At 37.0% G+C, this 12,553-nt stretch overlaps 1 protein-coding gene across 1 annotated transcript in view; it reads right to left on the reverse strand.

The window, feature by feature from the left end:
- The window catches only part of bmp7b (bone morphogenetic protein 7b), a 65,802-nt gene that overhangs the window by 18,285 nt on the left and 34,964 nt on the right, over positions 1-12,553 (reverse strand). Inside the window, exon 2 of the mRNA XM_051879949.1 lies at positions 929-1,121. Within this exon, the coding sequence (XP_051735909.1) occupies positions 929-1,121 (193 nt within the window). The remainder of the gene's footprint in view (positions 1-928; positions 1,122-12,553) is intronic.

Genomic DNA, 12,553 nt, shown 5'->3' on the forward strand with positions numbered 1-12,553 from the left:
TTTCAGCTGATGAAAATGAGTGGTGAACAGGTGAGTATGATGATTTCTGAAGGATCATGTAACACTGAAGACTAGAGTAATGATGCTGAAAGTTCAGCTTTGATCACAGGAATAAATTACATTTTGAAATATACAACAAAAATATTTCACAGTATTACTGTTTTTACTGTATTTTTGCCTTGTATCTTGTATCTAGCCTTGGTGAGATCTTGGTGTTCAAAGTTTACATGCCATTTGTAGGATGGTTTGTATTTATTTGTGAAATATGATGTATGCTCATTTATTTATATTTGTAAAACACAATACATATATTTGTTACTCAACTGCGTTTTCGCTCAAACTGACCTTTGTGTTTGCACACCACTTTCTGTTTGTTTGAGTCGAGTTTTCCTTTGCAAAGGAGATCGTGTTTGTTTGTAAAATGCTGGAGTTGTTTGTTTAATTATGGCACAATTTTAACTCCATAGAACCTCATTGGTTCTTGCAGAAGCTCAAACGTTCTGCGTAACACGAGAATGAACCTTATTCGTTCTTGTACGTCAAGCAAACATGCTTGAGCTTCCATTTACCACAACTGATGTGTGAGTTGATGAATGTTTATATGTAAAATAAAAGCCTAAATTAAATCTGTCTCTTCTGAAAATTTGGACTAAACTACTCAATTCATATGGATTAGTTTTATGATCTCTTTATGAACTTTTTTCAAGCGTCAAAGTGTCAGTTGTGTAGCTGTCATTCAAGGGACAGAAATCACTCAGATTTTATTAAAAATATCTTAATTTGTGTTCCGAAGACGAACAAAAGTGTTTGGAACGACATGAGGATGAGTAAATGATGACAGAATTTTCATTTTTGGGTGAACTGAGTATATAAAAGAACTTATATGAACTTTAATATAAAAGATACTGAATGTAGAATGTAGATGTACCTGTCTGAGTGTTCTTCCAGCACCTGGTAGACGCTGATGCGGAAGGTCTCATTGTCAAAGCGTTCTGGAACAAAGTCCTTGTAGATCCGGAACTCTGCAGCAGTCACCGCCTCACCCTCAGGAATCTTGGACAGGTCAAATCGGAATTCTCTGTGATGGCGCCTCACGGGCAAAAACTCCTTATCATGTTCAACTGTACAAGATAAACAGTGAAAGAGATGCATCCGTTTTATATCAGCGCTTCGAAACGGTGTCAAAACATTTCCACCACAATGAAAGTTAGCTTGGCATTTACACTGTACTCATTTACATTAGAACTCATTTACATTTAAACTCAAATGTCACCTTCATTTTCACTATTGCTGCCTGCAGGCAAGTCAAGCCACCCCTGTCTGGTTTTTCATGCATAAACAAAGAGCACATTTCTAGACAGATGTTTGAACTCTCCAGAGCCACTGATTGAGACATAGTCCTGCAGACAGCTTTATGTGTCTCTTTTTCTCAAGCCCTTTCTCTCTTTTTCTTTTTCACTATTTCTTCCATCATCTGGACTCTGTGAGGCAGAAGGCATCGCTCACATTTTGTGAGCTTGGGACTTGATTCAAACTGGCTGATCAAATTGTGTTTACATTTTATCATTGTGAAAACTGTCTGAATGTTTTTCGTAAAGAGGGCAGATTCTGACACTGAGCCTGGAGTGTTTTGGTAGCCAAGGAACTTGAATTAAAAAGATTGTTCAACCCAAAATGAAAGTTCTGTCATCATTTACTCATGTGTACCTCACGTGTTTAAAAAAACTGTATGATCGTCCTTCTTTGGTTGAAGACAAAAGAAGATGTTTTAAAGGAATGTTCCCACTGCTGTTTTCCATATAAGCTTACAGTAAACAGAAGGCCTGTCAAACCTCATAAAAAATAGTCTATATGTAACCCCTCTACCCAGGTCCTACTCGCCCCGCTCTGCGCGGGCCTCGAACCTGCGTGGGAGTCGGACGCTCTAACAAGGAGGCTAAAGGCTGCAACCTCTAGCATAAGTCGCTAGAGCATCTCTTGAGATCAGAGGAGTGAGGTTTACTTGCACAGCGACTACAAGCTGGCCTCCGTTACACTCACACCCCTAAACCTCACTCCCATCCGGGGTTGCTGCGGCACCAATGTAACCCCTCTACCCAGGTCCTACTCGCCCCGCTCTGCGCGGGCCTCGAACCTGGGTCTCTGGCGTGGGAGTCGGATGCTCTAACATGGAAGCTAAAGGCTGCAACCCTTAGCGTCAGTCGCTAGAGCATCTCTTGAGAGGTTTACTCGCACAGCGACTACTAGCTGGTCTCCGTTACATATACAACTTCTAGTTAATGACTAGATGTAATTAGTCATTAACTGAACAGTTTCACCTTCATAAATCTCATTTGCAGTTCAACATGCTCCTCATCATACAATGTTTAAACGACATGATAACTGAAGACAGAAGTAACACTGGAGTTCAGATACTTCAGGATCACGATTGATTTACATCATCTTTACTTTGAAAACAAGAAATTAGAAAGGAGAGTGGAATTGGCTACGGAAGCCAGGTACCAACACTGTATATAAATATGATCATTTTTCTTCGTATTGTCATTTATTGTGGGAAGAGCGGAATCAAAGTCCCTTTCAGTTCACTCAGCGGCCATCTGGGGAAAGCAATCAAAGCAAATTTTTTCAGTCTTGCAAGTACAGATCCTATCTAATTGAATGTGGAAATATGGATATATTTCAAATCAGAAATAAAATCTGACATGAGTATCATAAACATTGTTTTTTCAAATAGCTAAAACAACTGTAAATTTTAGGTTGCTCCAGCTCCATGTGCAGTGTAGAGCAAAGGCTGAACGCAAGTTTCACGTAAAGACAGCAAAGTGACTTTGCTGATTGGCTCTTTCATTTGGAAGGAGAGTCTTTTTTTACCAAAGCTGCCATATTGGGCGTTCCAATTTCTCCCATTCATTGTAAAACCAGTGGACCATCTCAGCTACTGTATATACAGTTCCTGGCAGAACACAGATATGCCAGTATAAAAGCAAGCGCTTTGGGTCAAAAGGTTAAAGTCAGGTCAAGTCACCTTTATTTATACAGTGCTTTTTACAATGCAGATTGTGTCAAAGCTTTACAATGATAACTGGTATATAATTTTGGCTGCACAGCAGCTCTTAAAGAAAATGGTGTCATTGTTCAGCTTAAGTAAATTCAGTATTGATTCATTCCGTTGTAAGAATCAATAGTTATTAATTTAGTTAATTTATCTATATCAGCACTGGAGTAAACAGTGATGTCATCATCCAGCTCAGTTCAAATCGCATACAATGGTGTTGATGCAGGCAGATCAAAACATTGTTGAATATCAAATGTCAAGTGTCCACAACTAAGCAAGCCAAAAACAGATACATGTACCACTAAAGGTACAATTTTTGCACATCTTTTTGGACAGTGTACAATCATTGTGACATCTTTGCCAATTATTGCCTTTCAAGTTGGGAAACCTTGGTGGTATTTGAAAGGCTGCATCAGGTGTAACTAAATAAGAATATAAAGAAAAATGTTTTTAGTTGACCTGTCTTTTCTTTCCAAACATTACAAAAATGGATAACTTCAAACTGACCTGACAGAATACAGAAGCTCAAGGTTATAGTGATTTAGCAAGAAATGCATATAAATATCAGTTGTCACTCTATATCTCCCAATAATATATATAAGTAAGATAGTATTTAAATGCTTAGTTTTATGATCAAAGCTCTGTAGTTTTTATTGTGGGGGCAAAACTTATATTGTAATGCAAAAAAAAAACTTATATTGATAGCAATATGAACAAATAAACGTTCCTCAAAAGCCTAATGGATCATATTTGATATTTACATTTTAATATTTTTCTAAAAAAAGTATTTGTTTAATCAAATACATACATACCATTCTTATGTTTACTTTATAAAATATAGTAATGATTCCACAGCTCAAACACACGTGTCACGACCTGAAGGGGGATGTTTTTAGGTTATGTTAAAAGGCCTTTTACTTAGTATAAAATTCAGACAACAAAAGGCATGTAGTAGATTGTGTACAACAGCTTTTTGAGATTTTGTTTTGATATTTTGACCATTTAGAGGCCTTAAATAAATTTGTGTAATGACAATCAAGCAATTGTAAAAAAAAAAAAAAAAATGCATGTCAAATTTATTTGTCTATTTTTTATTCTGCAAGTTGCACATAATGATCTTTAATGCTTGATATGCTGTACAGTATGAGCTGGTATTTGGTGTGCAATGTGCTTATTGTACATGCACAGTAATATTTTAGATAAATCATAAATCATAAGAAGACATGAAGAACATATCTAATGTGTCAAACTTTTCAGTGAATGATAAGCCCTGTCAAGGACTGAAGATAGCTCTCTGTTTCTCTTTAAATCCTCTTCTGTCTCTTATCACTGTGTGAGAGTACTGCACACACATACAGACAATAGCAGCCTTGTTGACTCTTCAGTCAATGCATCAGAGCCAGTGAGAGCAGCTGTCATCCTCATAGCTCTACTGAGAGCTGTGAATCATGGTCTGAAGAGACTGAACTGTGTGAAAATTAAGCTGTATGTCTCTCTTTACAGATTCCCAGAGTCTGTGATCTATTCTGGTTCTCAACTGGTTTTACATCGGACAACAAGTGGCAACCCAACACAGTGCCAAAATTATTTGGGTCAATGATATTTATTATGAAGACTGTTCATAATAATAATAATAATAACAAAAATAATTCTAGTTCTTAGAAATGTCCATTTTGTAACCTATGGTTTTTAAAAACGTATACAATTTTGAATAAAGTTTAAATTTAATGACTCCAAAAAAATGTCATGTGGTATAACCAAATAAAAAGTAATAACAAGTACTTACATTTTGAATATATGCAAATAAATAAATAAATAAATATATCTTTAAGAGAAAACATTTTTTTACAAATATTTTTAATATATTATAGTATTAATATATTATAGTATTAGTATATTTATTAATTCTTTTGTATTATTTTAAAGTTTTTGTGGAGTCATACCACATGACATTCTACATTCCTGGAGTAACATCCAATCCTCATCCAATAAAGGAAAAATTCATATTTAAAAAGATTTAATAAATAATAATAATAATAATAATAATAATAAAATTTTAAATAAAATAAAAGAAAAAAGATTTCAAGGAATTAAAGTTCCCTTTTGAGGAAACTCGACGCTGCATCATGGTGCTGATGCTAGGGGAACGCGTCCGGGTGTGACCGGTGTCTGAAGCATGTGTAAAACACACCAATCTTGACTGGCCGATGGCAATACTATGACGGCATGTGGAGTACCCATGCATATAAAAGGGCACCTGCATTAGATGTCATCAGCTGTTTTGTCTTTAGGAACCACTGTGTTTGTATGTGCGTTTAAGATGAGAATCTGTTGAGTGCATTCAAGGGAGCTGTTATGAGCCACAGTGAGTGACTTCTTTTCTTGAAAAAAAAAAAAAAAAAAAAAAATTAAAGGGATGAAAGTCAAGCGTCTGCTGAAACAGTGCGGCAGCTTCAATCATGGGGTTGCAGGTGGGTAGAGCCGAGGTAGGCGAGTCTGCCTCCTCTGCTTTACCACTTTACGGCTCATGGCAATTCAACCTTAATTTTATGAAGTGACAAGTATACTTTTTGTGCACAAAAACAAAACAAAGGTTCTACGTCAGAACGGTGACTTATTATTGGCCAACTCCTGCATCAGCATCACACCCATGTGTTGTGCTGCTCACGTCATCAGTGTCGACCAATACTGAGCCGGCGTTCTGACGTAGAACCTGGAAGCGCTAAATGTAAACAGTGTAGGAAATGATGAAGATGAACGAAGGTCTTACAGGTTTGGAATGACATGAGGGTGAGTAATTAATGACAGAATTTTCATTTTTGAGTGAACTAACCCTTTAACACTGCTGCTACCAGCCTCGCTCCATTCCCAAGGCTCTCAGCCCGCCCTGCTTGCCACAAATAGCAGCCATTTCCGGAATGCCCACTCTCTCTCTGTCACCTGTATAGTGCATTTGTAAACAGTGCTTGGACAGACTGAAATATATATTTTTTTTTTTGTGTCAGCACAAACAAGCATGGCACGGGCCGTATCGCATTGCTAACCATCCTCTTATATGCTTCCCAGTACAGCAGTTTAAGCTAGACACGCTGAGATGTGCCTCAAGTGCCCCTTTTTTGTGAAGCCGCTCCCTAAGGTAAAAGTAAGGTGTAAAGCTGGACGAATGAGTTATCTGGGCAGGCACTCTAGTTCCCATTCTCTCATTTCGTCTCCCTCCCCAATTATTTATTGGGGTTTTTATTAGGGTCGTATGCTCCCCTGTGTGAGGGTCGCTTTCTGAGGCAAGTTGGCATGAGAGGGCTGGACTCTGGATTTCAACTGTTGCTTAGTCTATGGACTAAGCATACTACCAGAACATAGTGGTGACTATGTTTATGGAATACAGCTCTGATCCTGAGCTCTAGGCAGATGCCTGTCCCGCTTTCGGAAGTTGGGTTACCTGTGATGGAGTTCCTCTGCCAAAATAGAGATAAAGTAAGTATTGGAGCATGGAGCTCTGGGGTTTTTCCCTAGCACCTGTTGTCACTGGCTTTTAGGGAATGAGGCTGTTGTATAAGTCGCATAGGTTGTGCCCAGTGAAGTGTTGATGCTCAGCTCCCGGCTCGGCCGTAGAATTGTTTTGCCTAGCTCACTATGATTGTGCATAGTTCACAGCTTATCTGCAGCAGCTATTCCCTCAGCATAGTTGGTATTAACATTCCCATAGCGTCAACACCATGACACAGCGTTGAGTTCCCTCGAAAGGGAATGTCTTAGGGTTATGTACCTAACCCTAGTTCCCTGAGAAGGGAATGAGATGCTGAGCGTTGCCATTCCTTGGGTACGCCTGCACATCTCCTTCAGACAATGAAGCTAATTACTTCTAATGCAGGCACCCTTTTATATGCACGGGCGGTCCATGTGACGTCATAGTATTGCCGTCGGCCAATGAAGATTGATGTGTTTTATGTGCTTTAGGGCCTGTTTACAGCTGGTCACTTCATGCGTTTTCTCTGAACGGATAGCTATCTGATTTATAAAAATGATTGCATTTACACTTGGCCACATAAATGTGTCTCCGCAAAACGGATATAAATCCAATCTTCAATTCCCGCGTTATATGCAAATTTCATGGAGTTCACGTCACTGAAAGCAACAAATATGAGCTGCATTTTATTGATCATCAGCTAATTTAAAAATCAAAGACCGCAATAGGAGAGAGTGTGGCCACAGCACTGGTAAGATCATTTAGTCTCATTACTTTTAATGAAGGTGATTGTGTTTTGAGCGCCTGCGACTTACTTTCATTTTGATTTGCGGCAGTTTGCGCGTTGTCTTGCTGAACAGATACTCAGCTACTCTAATGCGGTGATGCGTGTTGCAGTAGCGCTGTCATATCTGGCTATAACATGTTATTTAGCCTATAACACACTCTCACACGTTTATTTTTTAGTATTTTTTGGGAGGAGTTAAATTTACATATGTGGTTTCAACAACCAGATGCATTTAGAACTGTTCAGTTTTGACTGAAATGCATCCCAGACCACCTCCTGAAGTGGTTTGAGCGATCGGATTTAAATCCGTCTCGAATGCGTTTCGGAGGGCATTTAGACCTGGTCTTTTCACGATCGGATAGCTATCCGATCAGAAAAAACGCATGAGGTGACCAGGTGTAAACAGGCCCTTCGACAGTGGTCACGCCTGGATGCGTTTCCATAGCGTCTACTCCATGATGCAGCGTCTTGTTCCCTTCTTAGGGAACCAGGTTACATTTCTTCTTATTTTCAGAAGCTAATAAGTCTGTTTTGCTGTCCTACTTATGCGTCATTTATGATTGCATGTTATTATTTGCATTTAGCATTACCTTTCCCTGATGATTGTAACAGAACAGACCCCCATTTTCAGGTCGTCACCCAGCAGTTGTGAAGCACTGGTTTATTACCTGCTCACCTCATTTATCCTCAGTTAATCTCTGTCCCTTCATCCCTTTCTCCCCTCATCTTCTCTCATCTCCTCCTCCAGACCCTTTTATCATCTTTTCTACCCATCCTTTGCTTTCTCCATCCACTACCTTTCCTCATCCTCCTTTCATACTGCCTTTAGAATGGCAGCAAACAGCACAAAGGCTCTACTGTGCAGTAAGGTGAAAGCAAGAGAGGGAGAGTGCGCATGGATCAAGTTACCCAGCAGTGACGATTAGTAGGGGGCATTCCGTGTCTCATTGTCCCGCTCTTCTCAGAGGACTGGAATTGTTTACACACCGTTCTAATTCAGAGCTGCCCTTCCATTGAACCCCCAGGGTGCCCCCTCACAGGGCAGACGTAACACCAGAGCCACCTGTGCCCGCTTGGCACAGAGCGACAGCTCTAACAGAGACACCTAGACCTCTACAGCAGTAAAGCCTCCATGACAAAGATGGTTCTTTCTTATTATGTAATACTTTTATGGTTTCAAAGCCAGAAGAAAACAAACACTGAATAGAGTTCTTGCACATCTGACAGCTGCACTAACCTGTATCATTCAACACATGCTTATTTCAACACATTCTAAAGGCCCGTTCACACCAAGAATGATAAATATAACTATATTGATAACTATTTTAGCATCCACACCAGCGGACAATATCTTTTTGTTTATTCTAAGCACGTGCTGCAGTTTTGTCGACTGTTGCTTTAAATGCTTGAGCTCTTTAAAGTTTGGTGGATTTTGATTGGCTGTCAATGTTTTTATCATTCATCAGCTGGGAAAAAAATCATTCTGAGAGTGATTCCAGCGATATTGTTTTTCTGTGCTGTTATCGTTATAGTTATAGTATTTTGGTAACACTTTACAATAAGGTTCATTAGTTAACATTAGTTAACTATATTAGTTAACATGAACTAATAATGAACTGCACTTCTACATTTATTTATAAATAATTGTTCATGTTAAGGGGAGACACTACAGGCAAAAACACTGTTTTTTCAGGTACCTGTCAATTTTGAGATTTTGCACTTTTTGGCTTTTCATAAAGTGTTTTTTTCAGACTGGTGGAAAGAAAACATCCAAAATACATTTTTAACTGTATATCTTATAGCACTTTATCTATTTGCGTCTATAGATTTCAATTACAGTAAATATCTTTAAAGGCCGTTTTCTCAAAATGAGTTTTCTCTCCTGTTCTGAGTCAGAAATCTCCACTTCAGCAGAACTTATATACACCAAACTTTACAGTTTTATTCCTATCTATATTCTGAAGGCTTTTACAGAGGGATTTGTTGATATATCATTCCTATCCTGAGTTATAGGTCCTTTTACTCAAAAAAACATGGCGAAAATAGATTTTTTAAGGCTATTGTCAGTATTCTCTAATTTACTAAAGCACAAAATAAGATATCCAGAATCCTCTCTGTAAAAGCCCTTTCATCTAATATGTCAACAAATAGAACCAAGAATTTTAAACCTGGACCTTTCCAATTTCCAGATTTTGTTTTTGGAAATGTATGCAAATGAGCATATATTTAAGTATATAAGGCCTCATTAGCATATTAAAACATAAATTTACACAAAACTTGTAATACATTATTTTCTTATGTTTATGCCAGTAATAAACTGGAGAAGTTTCACAGTGATATCTTCTAATTTAAAAAAAATCCCTATTCACCTGTAGTGTCTCGCCTTAATTTCAACATTTACTAATACATTATTAAAGTCTTGTTAACATTAGTTAATGCACTGTGAACTAATATGAACAAACAATGAACAACTGCATTTTCATTAGCTGACGTTAACAAAGATTAGTAAATACAGTAACAAATGTATTGGTTAGTTCATGTTAGGTAATACATTAATGTTTAACTAATGAACCTTATTGTAAAGTGTTACCAGTATTTTTTAAACTATATCTTTATCTATATAGTTATCGTTCTTGGTGTGAGCAGGCCTTAATGGATTTACAATTTTTTTTGTATTTTTTACACTAAGAATGAAACCCTTTATCATAAAGTTTTATAAATCATTCTAACTCATTCTAGAGAATAGCAGAGTTCACATGACAATTGTTACAGAAAACAATGGAATCACTTTCAAAGCAATATATTCCAGCTGATGAATGTTAAGAACAATGACAGCCAATCAGAATCCACTATACTTAACACATACTCAAGCTTCAAGGTCCACATTCTGGCAGAGTTTTACACTGTACAAAATGACTGTGATTTTAACGGTAAAAGACTGTAAAAATTATACCATGAAAAACAGTTAATTACAGAAAGTTTCCGTACTAGATATGGTGAATAACTGTAATAGCTCTAATGGTACATTTAATGTAATTTTACTGTAAAATACTGTTAAATTTACGTTTTTTGGAAGTGAAAAATAACAAGTCATTGTATAATTTACAGTGAAAAAACGTAAGTTGACATTCCCACAATTCCCTGAGTATCACTTCACATTTTATGTATTTTCGTTGAAATAACTCGGTTTCTTCTTAGTTTTTCTTAGTTTTTTCTAATCAGTTATGTACATTAGGGTTTTATGTTACATCTAATGTTGTTAAATTAATGTTTATTGCATTTTTAAAATTTCACGTGTGTTACCATGATGGTGTTTAGTGTTTGTGTGAATGACACTGTGTGCACCTTCTATATACTTTATTAGTATTGTTCTTCTGAGCTTGTGGATAAGCTGCTTGTGATGAACTTTAATTCATCATGTGACTCTCATCACCACTGTGTTTGGTGGTTGTCAGTGTATTACAAAGGTACAAAACAGATATTAGTACTTCAATAGGTTGGTAAATTAACATTATATCAGTTAATGAAAAACATGTTTTTACCATAAATTTAACAGAATTTTTTTTACAGTGAAACAAACAGTTATGAACCATAATTATTACAATATAAACCTTTAAATTATAAGGTTTTTAACTGTAAAATAGACAGTAAACCAAGTGCTGTCCCGTAAAACCTAAAACGGTGCTACCGTATTTTATTCGGTAAAGTTGTGGCAACCACAGCTGCCAGTTTTTACCGTAAATTTTACAGGGATTTTTTTACAGTGTTCATATTATACTAGTGAGGAAATGATGGTGAGAAGAGAAAGAAATAACAACAGGAAAGGTTGCTAGCTAGATTCAAACTCACGTTGTCTGCATGAGCACCATGGCCTAATATGGCCTAGATCCAACAGATGAAATTGGAATCAGGAAATGCTGCAAGCTTAATGTTCACTTCACTCAAATGAGCACCATGAGTGCATTGACAAGGCTACAGATTTGATAGGTGCATGCAGATTTTTTTGGCTTCTTTTTTCCTTTCTGAAGTCTTCACTTGCTGTAACTTGGGACTTTTTTTAATTGTGTATCAAAGCAGCACTTTTTACAGTTCTATCTCTGTCTCACTCTCTCTCTCACACACACACCACTCTTCCTGTTTCCCTCTCTCTGTCTCTCCCTGAGTCTTTCTCTACTTCTGTCAGGGAAGATCAAACAGTTTGGTCTAAGTGATTTTCCATTTCTCTGTAGATTTTAATGGATGACGTGCGCCAAGCTGTCATTACTTCACCCTTACACCATTAAAACATACCTACAGGAATGAGCTTGACAAACAAACACACACACTCCTGATAATGTAGACCAGAGCACCCATAGAGGCATGCTGCACACATGTAAAGTACACTTTAACATACTTTCAAAAGAATACTGTATTTTGACACAAAAATAATATACATTAAAATAACATATTTAAGTGTGAACTGAATGTAATGTTTTCAGACTCTTAATTGCATATTATTTACAATTAAATTAAAATATACTATATTTTAAATGTATATTAAATACAATTAGCTGAACTGTAGTGCTTTTTGATCCACTTAAGTATGTAATTTCATACTTGTATTGTCTTTGAAATATGGTTAAAGTGTACTACAGCAATAGCTCTTTCAGAACTCGGGCATCAAAATTATCTCAGAGTTTCCCAGTCGTAAATATAACTTGAGAGGCTTTCCATGTCCATTTTCTGACTGGGAAAATCATATTTATGATAATTTAGATAGCACATAATACACAATAGGCAGCATAACTTCTACGACACCTGTGTGAACTTGAGGATAACTGACTGAATACATCCACTAAAAATCCCCTTTACAAAAGCTGTAAAATGTGATAATATGGTTCTGAGAATCATTTGTTTGTAGATGCTACTTGCACTGAAATTTTCTCATCTAATGACATCTATTAATTTTTTTGTGTTGCAACACTGTCCAAATACTTTTTTGGATCCACTGTGTTAGAAAAGAAAAATAGAAAAGATCCTATGAGAACAGAAATCTAGGTGACGGGCAATTTGGCTGCATCTTCAAAATTACACAGTGTTCTGAATGCTTTCGACCAAACCAGAAACAAATGATTCCAATGGCCACCTGTTCATCAATGGCATCAGCAGAGCGAGAGCAGAGGAGTGTCATAGTTGAACTATTTAATAAGAGTCTCTTCACATTTTTCCCCTAGTTCATTTGGCGTCATTGTCTGAGCACATGTGC

This window comes from Ctenopharyngodon idella, chromosome 22 (genome assembly GCF_019924925.1).
Source record: "Ctenopharyngodon idella isolate HZGC_01 chromosome 22, HZGC01, whole genome shotgun sequence".
Classification (NCBI taxonomy): Eukaryota; Metazoa; Chordata; class Actinopteri; order Cypriniformes; family Xenocyprididae; genus Ctenopharyngodon; species Ctenopharyngodon idella.